This window comes from Octopus sinensis, linkage group LG27, assembly GCF_006345805.1.
Source record: "Octopus sinensis linkage group LG27, ASM634580v1, whole genome shotgun sequence".
Lineage (NCBI taxonomy): Eukaryota > Metazoa > Mollusca > Cephalopoda > Octopoda > Octopodidae > Octopus > Octopus sinensis.
The window spans coordinates 8,461,741-8,484,207 of NC_043023.1; the positions used below are offsets into that span (position 1 = coordinate 8,461,741).

The window sequence follows — 22,467 nt, forward strand, 5'->3', positions numbered from 1 at the left end:
CACTTACACATACACAGATACGCATGCTTACAAATACATATGCTTTGCTATACACAAACTTATATAAACATTCTAAATTTGACAACATTGCTTTTAAAAAAAATGGGTGCATTAATAAAAATATATACGAAAGACATATAAAATAAAATATAACATCCTATTTTGGGTCATTTATAAATAATCAAGGTAATATAAATAATCAAGGTAATCCTATGCAATACAATAACATGAAAACAAAGTTTGTAGGTTTTTCCTAATATATATGTAGAAACAATAAGACTTTGCTATAGATCCGTCGTAGCGCTTAAGAGTCAAAATCAAAATCAAAAATCAAAATACAAAATATATACTCTATCCATATGGTATATTTATATTCGACATTTTAAATTTAGCCGCGTGCCTACATAAGTTCATTAACTCACTTCTTTGATTCAAAGAATTATTGTCTTTGAATAATATGTGCATTTTTTCTAATAAGCAAAGCTTGCACTTGAAATTATATTTGTAAGCTCCATGCCTGTATGGTGCCGCCCTGTCCAGAATGCTCCATGTCACGTTGAAAGGTGGGGCTTCCTTTTCTTTTAGTTCCCAGACATATTTTGCTAGGCTGGTTTTCTTCCTATTCTCTGGGTATTTAAAAGAATTCTTATGAGAATAAAATCTTGTTTTAAATGAATTTTCTGAAGCCCCTGTGTATGTCTTGTATTCCGATGAGCCTTCCACTTGCACCTTGGCTCTATAAACTACTCCTTTCACTAGACATTTCCCTTCTAACGGACAGGAGCTTTCGTTTTTGCAATTACATTTCTTAATGGGCTCGGCACCATGTCTAATCTCAATTAGCTTCCTATTATGTTGGCTAATATAAGAGGCAAAATTTCTGCAACAAGAATAGCTAACCTTCAGGGTTCTTCTATTAAATATTCTGTAGAATTTATGAGCCTGCTTAAAATGCTTAGAGACTAATCTCAAAAATTCCTTACCTATATTAGTCTTTACGGCCAAATTGAAAGCCGGGTTGAACCACAAAACTTTCCTGGTCCTAGTTCTTCGTGCAGCATTATTATTAGCATTAAGCTGGTTGAACTGGATCTTCTCCGAGAATCCACTATTCTTTAATGCGCTATCGTAATAAGGTGCAGCATTATGGAATGCTGCCTCGTCCGAAGAAATTGAAGATATTCTTCTACCTACATTGCTGACTAAGTTGCTAAGGATAACTGGTGGATGGTTCGAATCTTTGCTAATATACGATAGCTTTTCATTGGGCTTACGGAAAGGTTTAAATCTATCCGATCTTACATTAAAATTTACGTCTAAAAAATCTACACTATTCAGGTTAGTATCTATCGTAATCCGTAAGCCCATCCTTTGAAAGAAAGCTATAAGGTCCTTCCTAAGTCTATCTGATTCATGGCCGTTTAGATTATGCGTGGCTATAAGGCCGTCATCCCTATATAGACCTGCATCTATAAATGGGAATTCTATTTTTAGATTATGGAGAATAAAGGCTCCTATGAGCATACATAATTCAGCCCCGTCGTACATCGAAAAGAGAATCCTCAGTCTTCTTAATCCAGGTGGAATCCTCGAAAAACAGAAGCGATTTCCTCGCATGCATAATAATTTCAATTTCCGAGCTATCGATGTTGACATACTGCTTGGCGAAGTCCAATGCCCTTAGGAGCAACGTCCTAGATATCGACGGGTAAAAGTCAATAATGTCGAATTGTGTGAAACTACAATTATTCTTATAGCTAATACCTTTAAACCACTCTATAACTGACTTACTATTCTTCCAAATTCTCAAGTCTACTTCACTATCTAACTTAACTAAAATACGGTCCAAAATATTTTTGCTAATAATTCCTATCTCAGTTTTAGCCGGATTTATCAACCTACATTTATATATATATATATATATATATATATATATATATATATATATATATATATATATATATATATATTCGCAAGCGTTATCTTCAGCGGGTTTAGCCACCAAATTCCTCTCACAGTATTCTTGTCAACCAGAATCTGTTGTAGAAATCACTTATCCCATGGTGAATGTCCAAGGACGTTGAACACAGGTAATGATATTTCTGTGACGGTGATAACCAAGAGACCTTCTTAAGTACACAGTCATACCAGCAACTTTTATTGTTAACTGTTTGGATGTAAAACCGAATTATCCATTTCTTAAAGCCAGGACAACCCTCAGCTGTGAATTTCCATCTAATATATATTGTGTTGATCTGTTGTACTGACTGAAGTGATGATATGATTTAATGATGTCGAAGTACAACAACTCTGGTTTCATGCTTTAACGATGTATTTAATAAACTTTTCTATGAAACTAAATACTTTATCTAACGGCTTCTCTTTACAGGTACAACACAAATCTAATACCAAAGCAAATACTAAAATTAACAGCCATATTTTTGCTGTAAATATTCCTAACGTTCATGAACCAGTTACCAATCTTGATGAACCAATTAGAATATCACTGCATGTAACAGATCCGGTAATAAATATCTATTTATTATTGCTGTTGTTGTTCTCGTGGTTTCTTGTCATTTCAAGGTCATACTTAATTTCTCATTATTGCTTTCATTGATTGCGGCTGTGTATTTTAAATTTGGTTAATTTCTTTGGGATTTCGTTGACAGTTGTTGTTGTTGTTGCTCTTCTTTATCTTGTTCTTGTTGTTTACCTTCATGCCATGCTTGACCTTGTAGACCTATTATAAAACACATTACAATCGTGAACATCACGATATTTAGTTCATTTAACATTTCTAGAACTACACTAACTAATCTTTTCTGTCATTGTTATAGTGATGCAATATAAATTAGGAGAATATGCATAGATATATATATATATATATATACGCTCACAGTGTCAGTAATAATTAAACATTTATAAACTTAGTTTAGTAAAGATTCATTATATGTATTTTAATTATTTGATTAAAACATCAGAATTTATATTTTTTCCAGAATGCCATCAACCCCCAATGTGTCTACTGGGATGAATCCTCTGAACATTGGTCGACAAAAGGCTGTAATATGTCCCGCTATGTACCTGGGAAGAAAGTATTTTGTTCCTGTAACCATCTTACAAGCTTTGCTATACTAATGGTTGGTAACATTATGGCGTGTTGTTAACTGCCTGTAAATTGGCAATTGTGTCTATGGATAAATAATTTCAACGCCTATTAAATTTCATGTTGGTGGATATTTCAGTAAATATGTGACATTGATATTTTGTAATAAGTCACTGTTGTTCTTGCTGCTACGGCTGTTGTTTATTTCTTTAAACTCACGATGGGGTCCGTTTGGTGCACCAAGTCGCCATCCTCAATAAAATGCGTGAGATTTCTTCCAACACGGATGGGAAGGACAGAAACAGTCATCTCTCCTGGAATTAATATCTATTGCTTCGAAACTCTCAGACTGTTACTCTAAGTGATAGATATTTAATAGCACAATAAACATGTTTGCAGCTTAGAATTTTAATCATTGGTCGTTTCATGATTCTCTTACAAGATCTCTCCTCTCATTTAACTGACAATTTGTGTCAATAATCCACATGTATCCAATATTTATCAGTTTTTACAACACTCCTATTAACCATAAAAACCACATCCCTATATATTATACATATTTTAGCCTAAGCGAAGAGTTGAACTCACCCAATATGTTAGTACACTCCATACTGGTTCTATTATCACCTGACATCACAATGACGGAGATTAAATAATCAGGTCACGGATGTTGTTTCTATCATTATCAGTGTTTTCAGGAACACTACTGATTCAACTCGTCTTTATTACTGTTTTCGTTTCTATTGTTTTTATTACCAAAATAATTCCAATTTCACATTTTAAATGTATCTAGTTAATTATTCATCTCATATTTCACGTCGTACATCGGTCCTCAGTTAACAGATCGTTTCAGTGATGCACCTTGAATTAGTTGTACTGATAACATAAGATACACGTTCAGTGAATTTGAACTCAAGGTTTAAACGCTGATGGTATATTCTACCTGGAATATACCCGTCGTTACGTTGTGAGTTCAAATTCCGCCGAGGTCGACTTTGCCTTTCATCCTTTCGGGGTCGATTAAATAAGTACCAGTTACGCACTGGGGTCGATATAATCGACTTAATAACTATGTCTGTCCTTGTTTGTCCCCTCTGTGTTTAGCCCCTTTGAGTAATAAAGAAATAGGTATTTCGTCTGTCGTTACGTTCTGAGTTCAAATTCCGCCGAGGTCAACTTTGCCTTTCATCCTTTCGGGGTCGATTAAATAAGCACCAGTTACGCACTGGGTCGATATAATCGACTTAATAACTATGTCTGTCCTTATTTGTCCCCTCTGTGTTTAGCCGCTTGTGGGTAATAAAGAAATAGGTATATTCTACCTGGACTCAGATGTCGCTTACATACATTATATATATAGTAGTGCTTCATATTGTAATTAAGTATCATGTTACATGTAATAGGAGATGGTCCCGCCTATATGAACACTCATAATTTATATAAGTAATGACTTAGCATATAAGAAAGGAAGAGAAGGAGGGAATAATACGTTGTTGTTTGTTTCTATTGCAGGATGTCTACCAGAATGTAAAGAATAGTCAACTCTTGTCTATTCTTTCTAACATTGGTTCCGGAATATCATTTGTCTGTCTCATTCTGACAGTAATAATTCATGTTTATTCAAAGTAAGCATTTCAATTTCTATTTCCTTTTATAAACTATTCAAATGCATTAAGACAGTGTCCATCAGTTAGTGGGTCTCTCGCACATTGGTAAGCATGACGTGGTTGATGTCTGCGGGAAAATCATGGATGTGAAGAGAATTCCAAGGTCAACAACTACACTATAAGAGTAAAAACAATAACCAGAATTGCATGTGATTTCTCATTTCTAACCGGAAGATAGATGGGGAAACCTAGACCACTGTAAAGAAATTAGACTCATTCCCAAGGTTTTCTATTACTTTACAAAAAGAAAACGTCTACCTTTTCATATATCATCTCACTAATCTATGTACTGTGTTCGACTCACATTTGTTAATTAGTTATAAAAAATAACAATGGAAATACCATCAAACATAATAACCTATACAGCTGTTCAGAAAGTCATATTTAACAGCAGACAGAGTGCCACAGATGTGGTCAGTCCCTCCGGCAGAGGAAGCGCTCCAAATTGGTCAGCCACGAAACAGGGCACGGCACAACTGTCAGGCGGTAGGTGATAACAGAAGCTATGTACATCTGTGTCGCCTCCGCCCGTCCTAGCAGAGATAACGCCTTTCCAGACGAGGTCCGGATTAAGGCAGTCATCTTGTTTGTGATGTCACAACAATTCTTCTCTATCTGAAGGTCAGGAAACAGGCCCCTAGCGTTTTAACAGGATCTTCCGTTCAACTTGCCGCTCCAGGTGCCGAGTTGCAAGCCGAGTGACTTATTGTGGTTTATTTCTGCTCATGCCACCGTTTCGTATCGTTTGATGGCGTTTCCTACACAAGGTAGCTGCCATTTATCAGACACGATTATGGAGATGCCACCCGCATAAGCGGTAGGCGTTCTTCTACAACTCAGATTACGCGGAATGTCCCTAAAGTCTCCATCCTTCGCAGTAATGGCTCAAGAGCCAGCACATTCAAAAGCTGAGACAGGGGACATCCCTAGCGAACCAATCGCCTGATGTTGAACATTTAGAGAAGAAACCGTTCATCCATACGAGAGACTGGATGTTGACCATAGAAGCTATCCAGCCGCGGAAAGTTAATTTTATCCTACTTGGAAAAAAGCTATCCAGCCGCGGAAAGTTAATTTTATCCTCTCTGGAAAAAAAACAGTGCTGCCACCACCCAGGCGATATCTATCTCTGGTGGTACTTTTTATCCGGGACGTTCTTCGCCCCATATATGAAGGCAGAGCTACCACCTCATTTGTTTTTAAGGTCTGTATAGAGTTCTGACGAACTTTCTCCTCAATCACAAAATGTACCTCTACTAAGGCAAAATTTTTGCCTCGACCCACCTATGCGACATCCTTCCATAAAGGCCCAAGGCATTTCTCAATTTTCTCCTTGGGTAAATTTTCATTCTTTAGTTTTCTGCATTATACCATTTGTGAACAATTGTTTTGCTCCTCGTTTCTATGGTAATGTCACTCGGTGGGCCAATGTTCGCATCGCCCGTTTACCGTCAACATTCCATAATATGTCTGGTACTCAGACCGTGGAATGTTTTCTTGGTGTACCGCGACCGCTGCCGCAAAATCTCTGGCAGCTATACTTGCCGCACTTGTTTTGGGATTTTTTTTTAGATACAGCCATTCGTTCTTTAATAATTTCAACTGTCGTTTTTTTCCGTAAGAGAAAAATACAACAAATATTTTTTCCAAATGAATTCTCTCTGAAGAAAATTTAAATCAATTTTTCTCCTGCGAGAGAGACAATTTTTCACATCCACCCCCGGTCGAGTGAGGACAGTTAAAAAAAACAAAGACCTATAAACAAGCTACAAACAAGCTGTAAGCAAATTCATGAAACTAATCACACAGGTTTAAATATTTCCCCCGTCGGCGGAAAGCACACAATTTCAGCAAAAGCCTGCTAAGCAGACAACAGTTCTTAACAAACACGCAGTAACAAGTAATCACAACAATATCTTCACGGTCCTATTAGCGTTGAAAAACAAAACTTCTCTAGAAATTGGCGCATATGACACCTCTTATCAGACTGTTCTGCGCATGCTCATTTATACTAACTAGTATTGTTCACTTAGCCAATCACGGGGTGTACAGATTCCCCATACAACAATAAACTAAATAATAATCAAACTAGCTTCTAAGAATGTATTCTACACACAGATTGGTCAAGCAGATGTCCTTAAACTTTTAGCGATAGCTGGCTTACAACTCTCTCCGTGGAGAGTTAAAGAAATTATCCAGTCGCTGATGAAATCCCAACATAAAATTGAAACTAGTCCGGCTGATTCTTACTTTTATTGCTACAAAGATATTGTAATGTAATTCCTACAACTGTACATCGAATGTATCACCGAATGAAACCTACAAATATAATATAGCATTGCTACGAATGTACCAACAATGTATATTATGTGTGTACAGCATCGCGTCCTACGTTTAATGTAACATGTACAGATACCTGACTTGTTCTGTGAATATAAAGAACTACCATCATAAACAACCAAACCTTCCCAGTCAGCACAATAAACAATAGACATAATGTTTTATATCTCATACAGATCATTATACACAGCTATTTTACACATGTCTCTCTTTACTCTCTTACTCTTTTACTTGTTTCAGTCATTTGTGCGGCAATGCTGGAGCACCGCCTTTAATCGAGCAACTCGACTCCGGGACTTATTCTTTTGTAAGCCCTGTACTTATTCTATCGGTCTCTTTTGCCGAACCGCTAAGTAACGGGGACATAAACACACCAGCATCGGTTGTCAAGCAATGCTAGGGGGACAAACACAGACACACAAACACACACACGCATATATACATATACATATATACGACGGGCTTCTTTTCAGTTTCCGTCTACCAAATCCACTCACAAGGCTTTAATCGGCCCGAGGATATAGTAGAAGACACTTGCCCAAGGTGCCACGCAGTGGGACTGAACCCGGAACCATGTGGTTGGTAAACAAGCTACTTACCACACAGTCACTCCTGCGCCTATACAAATAGGCGTCTCCTGCGTCTATATACAAATTCTAAATAAATATTTCATATATCATTTATATTTCGAATGACTATCACCAATATACACAGTTGTAATTAACTTTCGATGCATTGAGCAATTTCTTTTAGGTTTATGTTAATTAAATACAATATTATTATTTCTTTTTTTTTTTTCATTATCTCAGAACCCTATGGAAAGTAATGGCTTCAAAGATTTTAGTAAATTTGTGCATTTCTTTAGCTGCCACTTATCTTACCTTTCTTGCTGGGTTCAAAGCATATAGCACAGAAATAACAGCTGTTTGTAAGGTAAGTGAAAACACATTTAAACCAGTACATATTTTGTTTTATATAAAAAAATTATGAAAAAACGTCTACAAGCTGAAATAAATTTCATTCAGTAAAAGTCCATGCTGTAGCTATTTCCAAAGTCTTCTAACATTTCTATAAATATTACATTTGACCAGTGAGGGAGCGTGGATAGGTGCTTTCGGGTTTTCGACGCACCATCGTGAGGACCTGAGTTCGATACCTTAGGCCAGACACTTTTTCACGCTACTAGAATCCATACAGCTAGAAAATAATGAGTGCTACCTGTATTTTAATAGGGTCAGCTTTGTCACATTCTGTGTTACGCTGAATTTTCTTGACAACTACATTAATGGAAGCGATTCCGGGCGGATTGGCATCAAAAGGGTTAATCGGATCGACAAAACCCCTCATCGCCATAACCGACGGTGAACCTTTTCTCATTTGACCATGATTAATTGTCAGATGATAACATTATGATCAGAAATACCAAGTAATAAGTGATCAATTTTTAATTGGTGTAATCGTATTTTTGTAAGACATCTTCTGCGTCTCCTAGTGACTTTATATAAAATGTTTTGCTCCCTCCATATGTCTATGCTCGCTTCCTGATCATTTAAAAAAAACTTTTATGATCAAAAATACCAAGTGGTCGATTCTTAATTCGTATTTTTGTAATTGTAATTTTGAATTGTGATTTTGTAAAACATCTTGCAAACCTCCTCTCGCCTTTATATAAAAAACATAGCTCACCCCACATGTCTATACTAGTTTCCTCTTCAACATTCATTCAATTTTATTCTATCTCCTCATCTAATCAGCCATTTTTAGGAAGAGGCAAATGAGTCGATATTTGATTAGTACTTTGATGTATGGATGCCCATGAGGGATGAAATATAAAGTTGAAACCTGTCTTCCCTCCGAAGTCGATAAGTTAAGGTAACAATCGAGTAATGAGATCGATAGTATAGACTAACATCGCTCTCTCTTTCTCTCTCAAACTTGCGCAACTTGCCACGGAATCGTTAGCGCGCCGGACAAAAGGCTTAGCTGCATTTCGTCTGTCTTTACATTCTGTGCTCCAATTCCACCTCTCAAATTTCGTGATCAATAACATAAGTACCAGCTTAGTACTTTGGTCAATGTAATCGACTAACCTATTCACCAAAATTTCAAATCTTGTGCCAATAAAATAAAGAATTATTATTATTATTATTATTATTATTATTATTATTATGATCATCGTCATCATCATCACCATTATCATCATCATCATCATTATTATTATTATTATTATTGAGTGAGAGAACAGCGCATGCTGGGGTAAAATATACGAAACCCAATATACCCATCATGGCTACCCGTCTGATATATGTACACCACGCACATGCATCACATGCGACATGATGATCTCGTATCAAGATAAACAGCACATGACCTTGCAGGTGGGGCCCAGTTAGAATTTTCTTCTGGTCGAGTAACGCATCTCGCTCAAAAGTTCCCTAAATAAGGGTTGTTTTAGGATGTTGAACGAACCACCCATGATTCCAGAGGTGAATTATTCAAACCCCAAAGAATTCCTCTCAACACATGGCTCTGATGTTCCCCCTCACTACTTCTGCTCGTGGTCAGAGATGCACATATCGTCAACCACCAAGATAACTGGTCAACTGGTTAAGGTCAAACAACTGACAAGCAAATCTGTGGTATTGAGCAGAATATTTGCTGAAGCCCATCTTTTATACCAAGACATAACAATGTACATGATAACACTTCCAATCAGTTAAGATCAGAAGCCATGAGATCCGCTGCCTGGTACTGCATTAGGGCATTATTATTATTATCATTATTATTATTATTATTATTATTATTATTATTATTATTATTATTATTATTATTATCATTATTATTATTATTATTATTATTATTATTATTATTATTATCTATTATTATTATTATTATTATTATTATTATTATTATTATTATTGTGATTATTATTATTGTGATTATTATTATTATTATTATTATTAATATTATTATTATTGTGATTATTATTATTATTATTATTAATATTATTATTATTGTGATTATTATTATTATTATTATTATTATTGTGATTATTATTATTATTATTAATATTATTATTATTGTGATTATTATTATTATTATTATTGTTATTAATATTATTATTATTGTGATTATTATTATTATTATTATTATTATTATTATTGTGATTATTATTATTATTAATATTATTATTATTGTGATTATTATTATTATTATTATTAATATTATTATTATTATTATTATTAATATTATTATTATTGTGATTATTATTATTATTATTATTATTATTATTATTGTGATTATTATTATTATTAATATTATTATTATTGTGATTATTATTATTATTATTATTAATATTATTATTATTATTATTATTGTGATTAATATTATTATTATTATTATTGTGATTATTATGATTATTATTATTAATATTATTATTATTGTTATTATTAATATTATCATTATTATTATTATTATTATTATTATTATTATTATTATTATTATTATTATTATTATTATTCCGTAGTTTTATTTTTATAGCGTGCTTTCACTTCACTACCGAGCGCAGCTCTGTGTGCCTTGGGTATGTGCTGTGATTTGTTGTGATGCTCTGATGGCTATTGTATGGAAAGTGTTCTGCGTAGGATGTGTGCAGTGCCTAGTAGTGCAATTTTCTGTATGTTATATGTGTTTGTAAGTCCTGGTGTTTTTGTTATGTATTTGTCTGAATATTTTTTTATCATGCCTAATGCACCTACTATGATAGGAATTGTTTCTGTTTTCAGGTTCCACATTCTAGTTACCTCTATTTCCAGGTCTTTGTATTTTGAGAGTTTCTCCATTTCTTTTAGAGACACGTTGTCATCTGCCGGTATTGATACATCAATTAGAAAGCATTTTTTTTCTTCATGATCTCTGACAACTATATCTGGTCTGTTGGCCTTAATTTCTCTATCTGTGTGTATCGGCATATCCCAGAGTATGGTTGCTTTCTCATTTTCTGTGACCTTTTCTGGTGTGTGCCTATGCCATCTTTTTTCTGTTGTTATTCCATAATGTTGGCATAGCTTCCCATGTATGTAGGTTCCAACTCTGTCATGTCTGTGAATATATTTCTTCTTAGCCAAGAATGGGCAGCTAGAGATAATATGATTTATTGTTTCTTGTCCATCTCCACATATTCTGCAGTTACCTGTAATATTTCTTTTCATTACATGTTTTTGGTAATTTCTGGTGGGGAGGCTTTGGTCTTGTGCTGCAATTAAAAATCCCTCTGTCTCTGCTTTGAGTCCTGAGCTTCTCAACCATTGCTGGGATTTTTCTTTGTCTATTTCTTTTGCGTTTAGTTTAGTCCAGTATTTACCATGAAGGGGCTTTTCTTGCCATCGTTTTATCATGGTTCGTTGCTGTTCTATTTTTAGTTTGGATTTCATTTGTTTTATAGCTTTTGTTGTCTCTTCATCTTCTTCTTCTTCTTTTTCTTCTTCTTCTTCTTCTTCATATTTAATAGGTGGTATAATTTCTTGTTTGTATTTGTCAGCTTCCTTAAATACTGAGAACAGTTTTTTGTTTTGCTCGTGTTTTGCCGCTATTTGTATCAGTTTTCCTTCCTTCTGAAGTAGATATTTTTGCAGTCCTATGGTGATTATTTTATAGTAGTTTTCCAGTTGTATAAGGCCTCTACCACCTTCTATACGTTGTATATATAGTCTTTCTATGTCAGATTTTGGGTGATGCATCCTAGATCCTGTCATTATTTTTCTTGTTTTTCTATCTATTTTGGTCAGTTCATTTAGTGTCCAGTTAAGGATATTGTAGCTGTAACTTATAACTGGGACAGCTAAAGTGTTAATACCTATTATCTTGTTTTTAGCATTGAGCTCTATTTTTAGTATTGATCTAACTCGTCTATAATATTCTTTTTTTATTTTCTCTTTCATTTGTGTGTGTTGTGTCTTATCTAGTTCATGGATTCCTAAGTATTTGTAAGTTTGGCTTTGGTCTAATTCTTTTATTTCATTGGTTTTATCTAATGTGATGTTGCTACTCTTAACTAATTTTCCTCTTTTCATGGTTACTTGGCGCATTTTTCTAATCCAAATTTCATATCTATTTCTTTGGTAAATCCATGAACTGTCTTTAATAGTGTTTCCAGCTGTTTGTCATTTGCAGCGTATAGTTTTAGGTCATCCATATATAAAAGGTGGCTGATCGTTTTGCCGTAACATTTATATCCGCATCCAGTTCTATTTAGCATATCAGATAGAGGTGACAGTGCCAAGCAGAAAAGGAGTGGAGAGAGCGTGTCTCCCTGGAATATTCCTCTTCTAATGGGGATGTCTTTGGTTTTCATGAGTCCCTCTTTTGTTTGGAGCTGTAGCATTGTTTGACATTTATTCATAGAGTGCCCTATGAATTTTATGATTGTTGGTGCCACTTTGTTAATGGCTAGTGTTTCGAGGATCCATGTGTGGGGGATGCTATCAAACGCCTTTTTGTAGTCGATCCAGGCCATACTGAGGCCTTTCTTCTTTCTGTGGCTGTCTTCAGTTATGGCTTTATTAATCATTAGTTGATCTTTACAGCCATATGAGCCTTTGCGGCATCCTTTCTGCTCTTCTGGGGACAGTTTGTTTTCGTCCAGGTGGTTGTTCAACCTTTGCGATATCACTGCAGTAAATGCCTTGAACATTGTAGGGAGACAGGTTATTGGTCTGTAGTTTTCTGGTTTTGCTGTCTCATTTGATGTGGGAATTAAGATGGTTTTCCCCTTCGTGAGCCATTCAGGCATGTCTCTGGCTCTGCTAGTATGTTGTTAAAGTTTTCAGCCAGCTTTTTGTGCATTCCTGTTAGATATTTGAACCAGAAGTTGGGGATCTTGTCATGCCCAGGTGCCTTCCAGTTGCTTAGTCTTTGCAGTGCCTGGGTGACCTCTTCAGTTGTTATGGGGGTCCAAAGTTGTTCAGATGCCGAGTTTGTTATTTTGATACTCCTGTTGTTCGTTCGCCGACCATATTTCTCTCCAGAATTCTTCCACTTCTTCTGCCGTTATTATTATTATTATTATTATTATTATTATTATTATTATTATTATTATTATTAGTAGTAGTAGTAGTAGTAGTAGTAGTAGTAGTAGTATTAGTAGTAGTATTAGTAGTAGTAGTAGTAGTACATAATGGTAATGTGGTGAATTGGTAAAAACATGAAACGAAATACACTTTTATATTGAATGACGTTTTTCTGAATTTTCTGTTGATTTTTCAGTAAGATCTGTTTTAATATTTATCCCCCTGGGTCACTAATATAAAATATCAATCAAGGCCTGGCATCTATACGCCACCTCTGCAAAATAATACATATTCAATGCTTTGTGTGTGTGTTACGTATCATTAACTTTGTTGTTTTTGTAGGCAGTGGCTGCTCTGTTACACTACTTCCTTCTGACATCTTTCATCTGGATGGCTGTAGAAGCACTTCATATTTTCCTGGGCGTCGTTGTTGTATTCAACACATATCAGCCATCTTTTATTAAGAAGTGTTCAATTTTGGTCTGGGGTATGTATGACGGCTTTCTGTCTTTCTGTCTCTAATTCCATCTCTCTCTATCTCACACATTGTTTTCCTTCATTTCTTTTCTCTTTCATTCTTTCATTCTCTCTTTATTTATCTCCCTCTCTCTCTATCTATTTTCCCACACACTCTGTGTTAAAGTTTTGTATTGATAATAGTTAATTGGAAAAGGTTCACTTATTGATTTCATTGACCCGAAAATGGTGAAAGAATAAACTGACTTCCATGGGATTCGAACCCTGAGTACTGAACCAAACACTTTAAATCATGTCTTTTGGAATTATGTAAGTGGGTGCTACCCAGTAAGGGGCTCAGTTTATTTTTCTCCGTTATGCTCTTCTAATGTTACAGAAAGTATTGACAATTATTGCTGTAAAGCATTTAGGACCGTGCTTTATAGTCTCAATCCTCTACATCGTAATCAATCTTGCAATATCTAAAAACACTTGTGAGACACGAAATTAAATTTCTGTTACTTAAAAGCAACCACAATCTAGGTTACCGCTTAGTCTCACAGTAAAATCCAGATTTATAAACCCAGAAGCATTAAATCCTTAGTGAAAATATCACTCCTATAGCACACTCGGTCAGCAGTGAACAGGCAGACCTATAATTGAGGACATTCTATTTATGACCATCCTGTCAATACAGCAAACACTACAGTGTCCAAACTGAAAAGAAGCCCGTCGTACATATGTATATATATATATGTATGCGTGTGTGTGTTTGTGTGTCTGTGTTTGTCCTTCTAGCATTGCTTGACAACCGATGCTGGTGTGTTTATGTCCCCGTTACTTAGCGGTTCGGCAAAAGAGACTGATAGAATAAGTACTGGGCTTACAAAAGAATAAGTCCCGGGGTCGAGTTGCTCGACTAAAGGCGGTGCTCCAGCATGGCCGCAGTCAAATGACTGAAACAAGTAAAAGAGAGAGTATGGGCTGAGACGTTTCGTGGATTCACATCTGACGATGAATATTCTTAGAAACCGATTCCTATTTATAAGTTAGGTGAAATAAAGAGATAATAAAGTAGACTTAAAGACACCAACAAATAATCATATTTCTTATTCACTCGACCTTCTCACTTCTATAATTTGATGGAAGTTGGAGATGCTATATATTGGTTTAACTAAATAAGAATTTAGTTAAGGCTGAAGTTAGTTGACCAAATATCATATTAAGACGGAACCACCATAAGATATGTTGTTGTGGTGGTGGTCACTGTTTGACTTTAGATCAGTTCTACAGATTTATGAACAGAAACATTCTTGACTTGAGAAGCTCCTCTTTCCAGAGATGGTTGTATTATACAATCTTGCCTTCTTTTTTAAAGAGAGTAAGGTATTATTCCCTCGTGACAATATTTGCTCCTCTTTTATGACTGTAGAAAATTTGAACATAAACCATATCTTAGAGAGAGCCACAAAAAACAATTCATGTCTTAATATAATCAACTTGGAACAGGAAATATGCTAAATAACTTAATTGATAAGTGGTCGAATTAGATATTAATTTTGACTTAGTCAAGATGATAGCTCAACCAACAATAAATGCAGATGATCAATTTGATTATATCAGAAAGCTAGCAGGATAAACAGTGGTGACCTTCGCTTGAACAGATTGGTAAATTGATAAGATGAGAAAGTAGTTGAAGCGAGATGTAAATATCTATACATGTGTAAGAAGATTATCCTTAAATCCTTAAATCCTTAAAAGTGTTTCAGTCCGATGGCCGCGGCCATGCTGGGGCACCAGGGTAAGCTATTAGAGCAGCCTAAAATTACATTTTCCTTCAGACAGTTTCACTTCGATCTCATCTCTAAGACTTACTCATTTTGCACTTTCACCTGATGCACCAAGTAATGTGTGAAGAGGTTTGTGAGAGTGAACTTTTGTTGTCTTCTGTGTAATTTGATCTTTACACCATTGTCCAGAACGTCCAGTATTTTTTCACTTTTTGTTTCCCACTAAAACACATATTTGATATAATCGAAGTTCTATGTTAGCCGTACATATTCTTGAGACCAAAGGATCAAATGTCTAGGTGTGGCCTGTTTGAGATACGAAATATATTATTAATTTCTTTTGGGAAAAACATAATCAACTATATCAATTCAAATTTCATATGTTTATTATTATAAATTTTCATTAACATCTACATATGCTTATTCCTTTCTGTAAATATCGTTGTCAGGTATTCCAGTTGTCATTGTCATAATTACTCTGGCAATTAACAACACAAACAATTACATCAAAAGTGAACAAGCGTAAGTATTTATGTGTTTTATTGCCCTAATTTTCTCCGGTTTTCACAACTAATATTACTCGATTTATTTATGCGTTGAATAATGAAGAAGCTACCATCAAGATGAAGCCAAGGATCTGATCCCTGGTAGCTACACACTGATACTGTTTTTGCTTTCTTTCTTTGTGGATGTCTGTCTTCTCATCTGCTCCGCCTTTCAATTCACTAAGACTAAATATCTATTAGGACATAGCTTCAAAAATATGGATGAAAGTAATATACAAAAATAAAACAAAAAAATGTACATCAAGGCAGATGTGTGCAACTTCCCGACGGCACTTCGGGCGATTGTTCAGTAAAATCGAAATCGGCAGTGAATTTTAGTTCCTATTTTGTTGGGCTACTGCGGCCTTCGGCGGCTGATGCAGAATGCTGCGAAAAGCTGATAACGGCAGTCGAGATATCTGAAACATTGAGCGACTGTAAGACGCGTAAATCGTCTTTTGGGGCTTGTCTACCAAACAAGTTTTATATATATATGCCAGACGTATTCGCAGATGTCTACTCCAACGGAAAACAAAATGGGATAATTCCCAGTTTTTTTAGTAATTCCGATGAAGGAAAGCGCAAACAGGGGCGGAGACGTAACTTAAAATTCCCAGACCATACCTCTACTCCACACAGAGATTAATGATTGATTTTCTATTTCTTTGTAGCTGTTGGTTATCCAGCACTGCTTTCTATGCTGCCCTCCTGGCTCCCGTGGCGCTCATCCTCCTCTTCAACATTACTATGTTTTCTCTCGTTATGAGGAGTCTTAACTCAATGCAAAATGACAAAAAATTTGAACACAAACCAAAAAAAGTACGTGTTTTTGGCATCGTTGGATTGTGTTTCCTGCTTGGATTTCCCTGGCTCTTACCATTCTTTGGTTTTGGTGAAGCTGCTGAAGTGTTTCACCTTCTTTTTACTATCTTCACTCCCCTTCAAGGAATGTTTATCTTCCTATGCTACTGTATATACAAAAAAGATACCAGAGACGTCATTTGCCTGTTCGTATGTAAACGAAAAACATGGGAGCTGTGGGAAGATCCGAAGAATATAAAAGTAAGTGTAATTTGGTCTCTTTAATTGCTAGAGTCACAAAAACCAATATTGTCATGATGTTACAATCAATATCATCACTTTTAGGATAGACTTCGTCATAAATATCAACACCACTGTCATCATCATCATCAACATCATCATCATCATCAACATCATCATCATCATCATTATATACAAGTATATATCCTTACTACGTCTTTCTCTCTCTCTCTCTCTCTCTCTCTATATATATATATATATATATGTGTGTGTGTGTGTGTGTGTGTGTGTGTGTGTGTGTGTGCGTGTGTGTGTGTGCGTGCGTCATCTACCCGTACTCATGTAAACGAAACAAAGTAGATCGGAAGCAAGCTATGAAGGATATAAAAAGTAAGTGTGATTTTGCGTCTCTTATTCCTTCCCCCAACAAAACCAATTCTGTCATGAGGGAAATTATCATAATCTTCATTTCTCAAAACTCCATCACTACCAACGTTACAACTCTTCATCATAAACATCAATTTCGCTATCATCCTCATCATTCTCAACATATGTGTACATATATATATATATATATATATATATATATATATATATATATATATATATATATATATATATATATATATATATATATATATATATATATATATATATATATATATATATATATATATATATATATATATATATATACATATACATACATACATACATACGTACATACATACATACACACACACAGATATATATATATATATGTAATAATATTGGGGAGTAAATCCAAACTTACCGCGAAAAATTAGATTTAGTATTAAATCTAATTTTACAGAGATAAAACTACTATTAGGCAAATCAAACAGTGAAAAACATAAACCAAAACATAGAAATAAAATTAATTAATATAATATACAAAATATATAAAATATAAAATTCAAATTTAAATTATTTAAATTTAAAGCTAAAAATAAAAAAAATTTTTTAAATTATTAATTTATACTTATAAATTTATATATATATGTATATGTATATATATATATATATATATATATATATATATATATATATATATATATATATATATATATATATATATTTATATATATATATAAATATTTTTTATTATTTTTTATTTTTATTTTTATTTTTTATTTATTTAATTATATATTTATTTACATTTTTTTAAATTTATTTATTTTTATTTTTATTTATTTTTTAATAAAATATATTATATTAAATATATATAACTATCAAAAAGTATCAAAAAGTTTAATATAAGGTAAAAAACAAGTTATTTCGTGTGTGTGTTTGGTGTATGTATGTATGTGAGTGTGCTCACGTGTGTGTGCCTGTGTGTGTGCGAGTGTGTGTGTGTATGTGCGTAGTAAACATTAAAGAACGGATATCCTAAAACATCACTATACGTGTTTCAATAGCATGGTTATTTCTCTCTAATATAATGTGTATTATATGTTATATTATGTAAACTCACATATAGGCGTGAGTGGATTTGGTAGACGGAAACTGAAAGAAGCCCGTCGTATATATGTTTATATATATATATATATATATATATATATATATATATATATATATATATAAACAATTGAGGATAAAATCTTTAAAAGAAATTATCAGTAGTTAGCGTAAAAAACCTCGTAAGAGAAGAAATCCGTAAATTTTTCCACTTTGAAAATATTTATTTATATTATATTGAGGGTACTACTATTCGTAGATACCATACGCTAAGAGGGACCAATGCGGTCAAAACTACTAAAATAAACAAAATTTTACCGAAGGCAAAACTTCAAAGCAAATCATTTAAAAAAAGAATTTAGTTACATATCACCTGTGATTTCGCAATTAATGCAGAATATGCATTCCATGTTCATCAGTGCAACCAACTCAAGATATATAAGAAAAAACATAACGTTACAAGCTCGATAGCCACCAACATAGTTCAATACTGAATTTTTATTCCGAGTAAGCAATTTGGGACCGAAATGCATTGCGAATAAGCCCGCCATTTTCATAGATATGTAAAGATAAACATTCGTACATGCTACGACGAATTCTGCGGTTGGCTATCGAGCTTGTAACGTTATGTTTTTTCTTATATGTCTTGAGTTTGTTGCACTGATGAACATGGAATGCATATCCTGCATTAATTGCGAAATCACAGGTGATATGTAACTAAATTCCTTTTTTAAATGATTTGCTTTGAAGTGTTGCATTCGGTAAAATTTTGTTTATTTTAGTAGTTTTGACCGCATTGGTCCCTCTTAGCGTATGGTATCTACGAATAGTAGTACCCTCAATATAATATATATATATATATATATATAGGCGCAGGAGTGGCTGTGTGGTAAGTAGCTTGCATACCAACCACATGGTTCCGGGTTCAATCCCACTCCGTGGCACCTTAGGCAAGTGTCTTCTACTATAGCCTCGAGCCGACCAAAGCCTTGTGAGTGGATTTGGTAGACGGAAATATATGTGTGTGTGTGCGTGTATGTAGGTGTGTCTGTGTTTATCCCCCTAGCATTGCTTGACAACCGATGCTGGTGTGTCACTTAGCGGTTCGGCAAAAGGACCTATAGAATAAGTACTGGGCTTACAAAAGAATAAGTCTCGGGGTCGAGTTGCTCGATTAAAGGCGGTGCTCCAGCATGGCCGCAGTCAAATGACTAAAACAAGTAAAAGGAAAAGGAAGGATATCCACATTGTCGTGAATTCGATCCTTTATCTCGGATGATATCCAGCCATCGGGTAAAATAGAATCAATGTACGAAAAGAGAGATATTTATAAACAAACAATGAAATAGGAATCTTCGAAATGGAATGGGGAGGTTAATGCCGGTGACGAATCAAACTGCATGATTTGAAAGGCAAATAAATATATTTTATGATCGGTTAACGTCTTGTAGTAAACAGTACAGCTTCCAAAGGGACTGGCACCAAGGCGCCCACCAGAACACGTCTGCTCTTAAGATAACTGATCAGAAATACAATTCGTAGCTTTTAGTGGTATATGTGAAATATATCGTACATATCCATATATATACACACACACATATGCCAAATAGATATTCATTTAGCAATGTAGAAAATTAAACCACAAACAGAATGCATAAATATACATAAAGCTATAGACCCACGTACGGAGGCGCAATGGCTCAGTGGTTAGGATCTGAAGATCGCGGTTTCGATTCCCAGACCGGGTGTTGTGAGTGTTAATTGAACGAAAACACCTAAAAGCTCCATGAGGACCCGGCAGGGGATGGTGGTGACCCCTATTGTACTCTTTCGCCACAACTTTCTCTCACTCTTATTGAACGAAAACACCTAAAAGCTCCATGAGGACCCGGCAGGGGATGGTGGTGACCCCTGTTGTACTCTTTCGCCACAACTTTCTCTCACTCTTATTGAACGAAAACACCTAAAAGCTCCATGAGGACCCGGCAGGGGATGGTGGTGACCCCTTTTGTACTCTTTCGCCACAACTTTCTCTCATTCTTATTGAACGAAAACACCTAAAAGCTCCATGAGGACCCGGCAGGGGATGGTGGTGACCCCTGTTGTACTCTTTCGCCCCAACTTTCTCTCGCTCTTTCTTCCTGTTTCTTGAGTAACGCTGCGATGGACTGGCGTCCCGCCCAGAAGGTGGAACACATACGCCACAGAAACTGGAAAACCGGGCCCATGAGCCTGGCTAGGCTTAAAAGGGCGACGTACGTTATAGACCCACGTACAATATATACACAACCGTGCAAACCTTTGACTGAAATGGAACTAAACAGTTCATCATTTTATATAAAGTTGTCCAGTTGCTCTGGAAAATATTCTTGAATCGCATTTGTTAATATCTTACAATATATCCCCGATAATCAATCACTTACAGCTAGTTTGTGTAACAATGGTTTTGTATATAAATTGCGTTGCTTATACTTCCTTCTTATGCAGTAATATTTTTCATGTGTGGAAAACCAGTTGATGACAATTGTTGCTATTTTTAAATTTTAAGTGCCAAGAATTATTTGTGTTTAAAAATCAATATTTTATATAATTGTTCTCATTATGTTTCTAGGTCCAAGCACCAGTAATGAAAAAGGAGATAAAACAGCAGAAACGGACTTATAAATGAAAATCAAGAAAATATCTTCAAGATTATATTTTGCGTCAAAAATCTAAATGTTCTTATTAAGCATTTCTCCATTTAACTTAGCTTTATTTTTACCTCTCAATACAACACTATGTAATTAAGAGACTGTATAATCCGCAATAATATAATTTTCAACAGGCTTACTTGTATGACTATGCAGATCTTGCTTGATTTCAAAGGCAATAACTATACTCTAGCGGCCAATTTCATATTTACTATTTTACATTCTCAATATAATCTATAATATACAATATAATATATAATATATAATATAATATACAATATATATAATATAATCTATAATATACAAAGAGTCTCCTTTGTTCATAATTTTCTTCAAAAAACTAAATTTACTTCTTATATTACATTAAACAATTTTCAATATTTATACCTTTAACCTTTATTGATAATACAATACCGTTCAGCTAAAATACTGTATAATCCGTAATAATGTAATTTTAAACAAATCTAAGTGCATAACTCTTGGCTGAAACGCAGAAAATCTGAAAAACATACTGCATTTCAACGGCAGTAAATATATTCTAGCTACCAATTACATATTTACGTTTTTACTTTATCGGATATTCTATAATGTGTGTCTGTCGGTTTACGATTCACCTTTGATCATATTTTGCTTCAAAGCACTAAATTTTCTTCTAATATTACATCAAACATTCTTTTATCTAACGTAGCTTTATTTTTGCCTATTAATACAACGCTATGCAACTATGAGATTATAATCTGCAATGATGTAATTTTAAACGAGGCTACGTACCTGACTTTTGAAAATCTTCCCGCAATTTAAAATCTTTCCATATTTTCTAGTTGTAACTTTCACTATTGCCTCCCTTTTCAATGTAATATTTAAATTTTTCTGAATAAAGTGGTTTCTTACTACAACTTTTCGGAAATTCAGCTTTATCTATAACTATAAAACTAATAAATTTAGATATAATATGAATCTGTCTTACAATGTTTATTTCTCCTGAATAGCCAAGTTATTTTTGTACATTTTTCCTATCATTATCTTTTATCGTTGACTGGATTCAGTCATCAGACTGTGGCCATGTGTGGGCATGCATGAAAGACATTTCAACGAACGAATCGACCGCATAACAACTTTCATTAAGACTGGCACTTCTAACAGTTTATGTTTGCCAAACCTCAAATTTATGGGGCCATAAACACACCAACACCAATTCTCAAGCTCTATCCAGGGCAGAAACACATAAGCACGCGCACGCGCACGCACACACACACACACACACACACACACACAATTAGTTTGTTTC

General features: G+C 34.5%; 1 protein-coding gene across 1 annotated transcript in view; it reads left to right on the forward strand.

Moving 5' to 3' along the window:
• LOC115225507 (adhesion G-protein coupled receptor G6-like) overlaps positions 1–21,170 on the forward strand; it is a 68,173-nt gene extending 47,003 nt beyond the window's left edge. The window contains exons 15-22 of the mRNA XM_029796460.2: positions 2,390–2,524; positions 3,000–3,140; positions 4,619–4,731; positions 7,923–8,046; positions 13,524–13,668; positions 15,877–15,949; positions 16,644–17,038; positions 21,101–21,170. Of these exons, the coding sequence (XP_029652320.2) occupies positions 2,390–2,524; positions 3,000–3,140; positions 4,619–4,731; positions 7,923–8,046; positions 13,524–13,668; positions 15,877–15,949; positions 16,644–17,038; positions 21,101–21,153 (1,179 nt within the window). The 3' untranslated portion in view covers positions 21,154–21,170. The remainder of the gene's footprint in view (positions 1–2,389; positions 2,525–2,999; positions 3,141–4,618; positions 4,732–7,922; positions 8,047–13,523; positions 13,669–15,876; positions 15,950–16,643; positions 17,039–21,100) is intronic.
• The last annotated feature ends 1,297 nt before the right edge of the window (positions 21,171–22,467 follow it).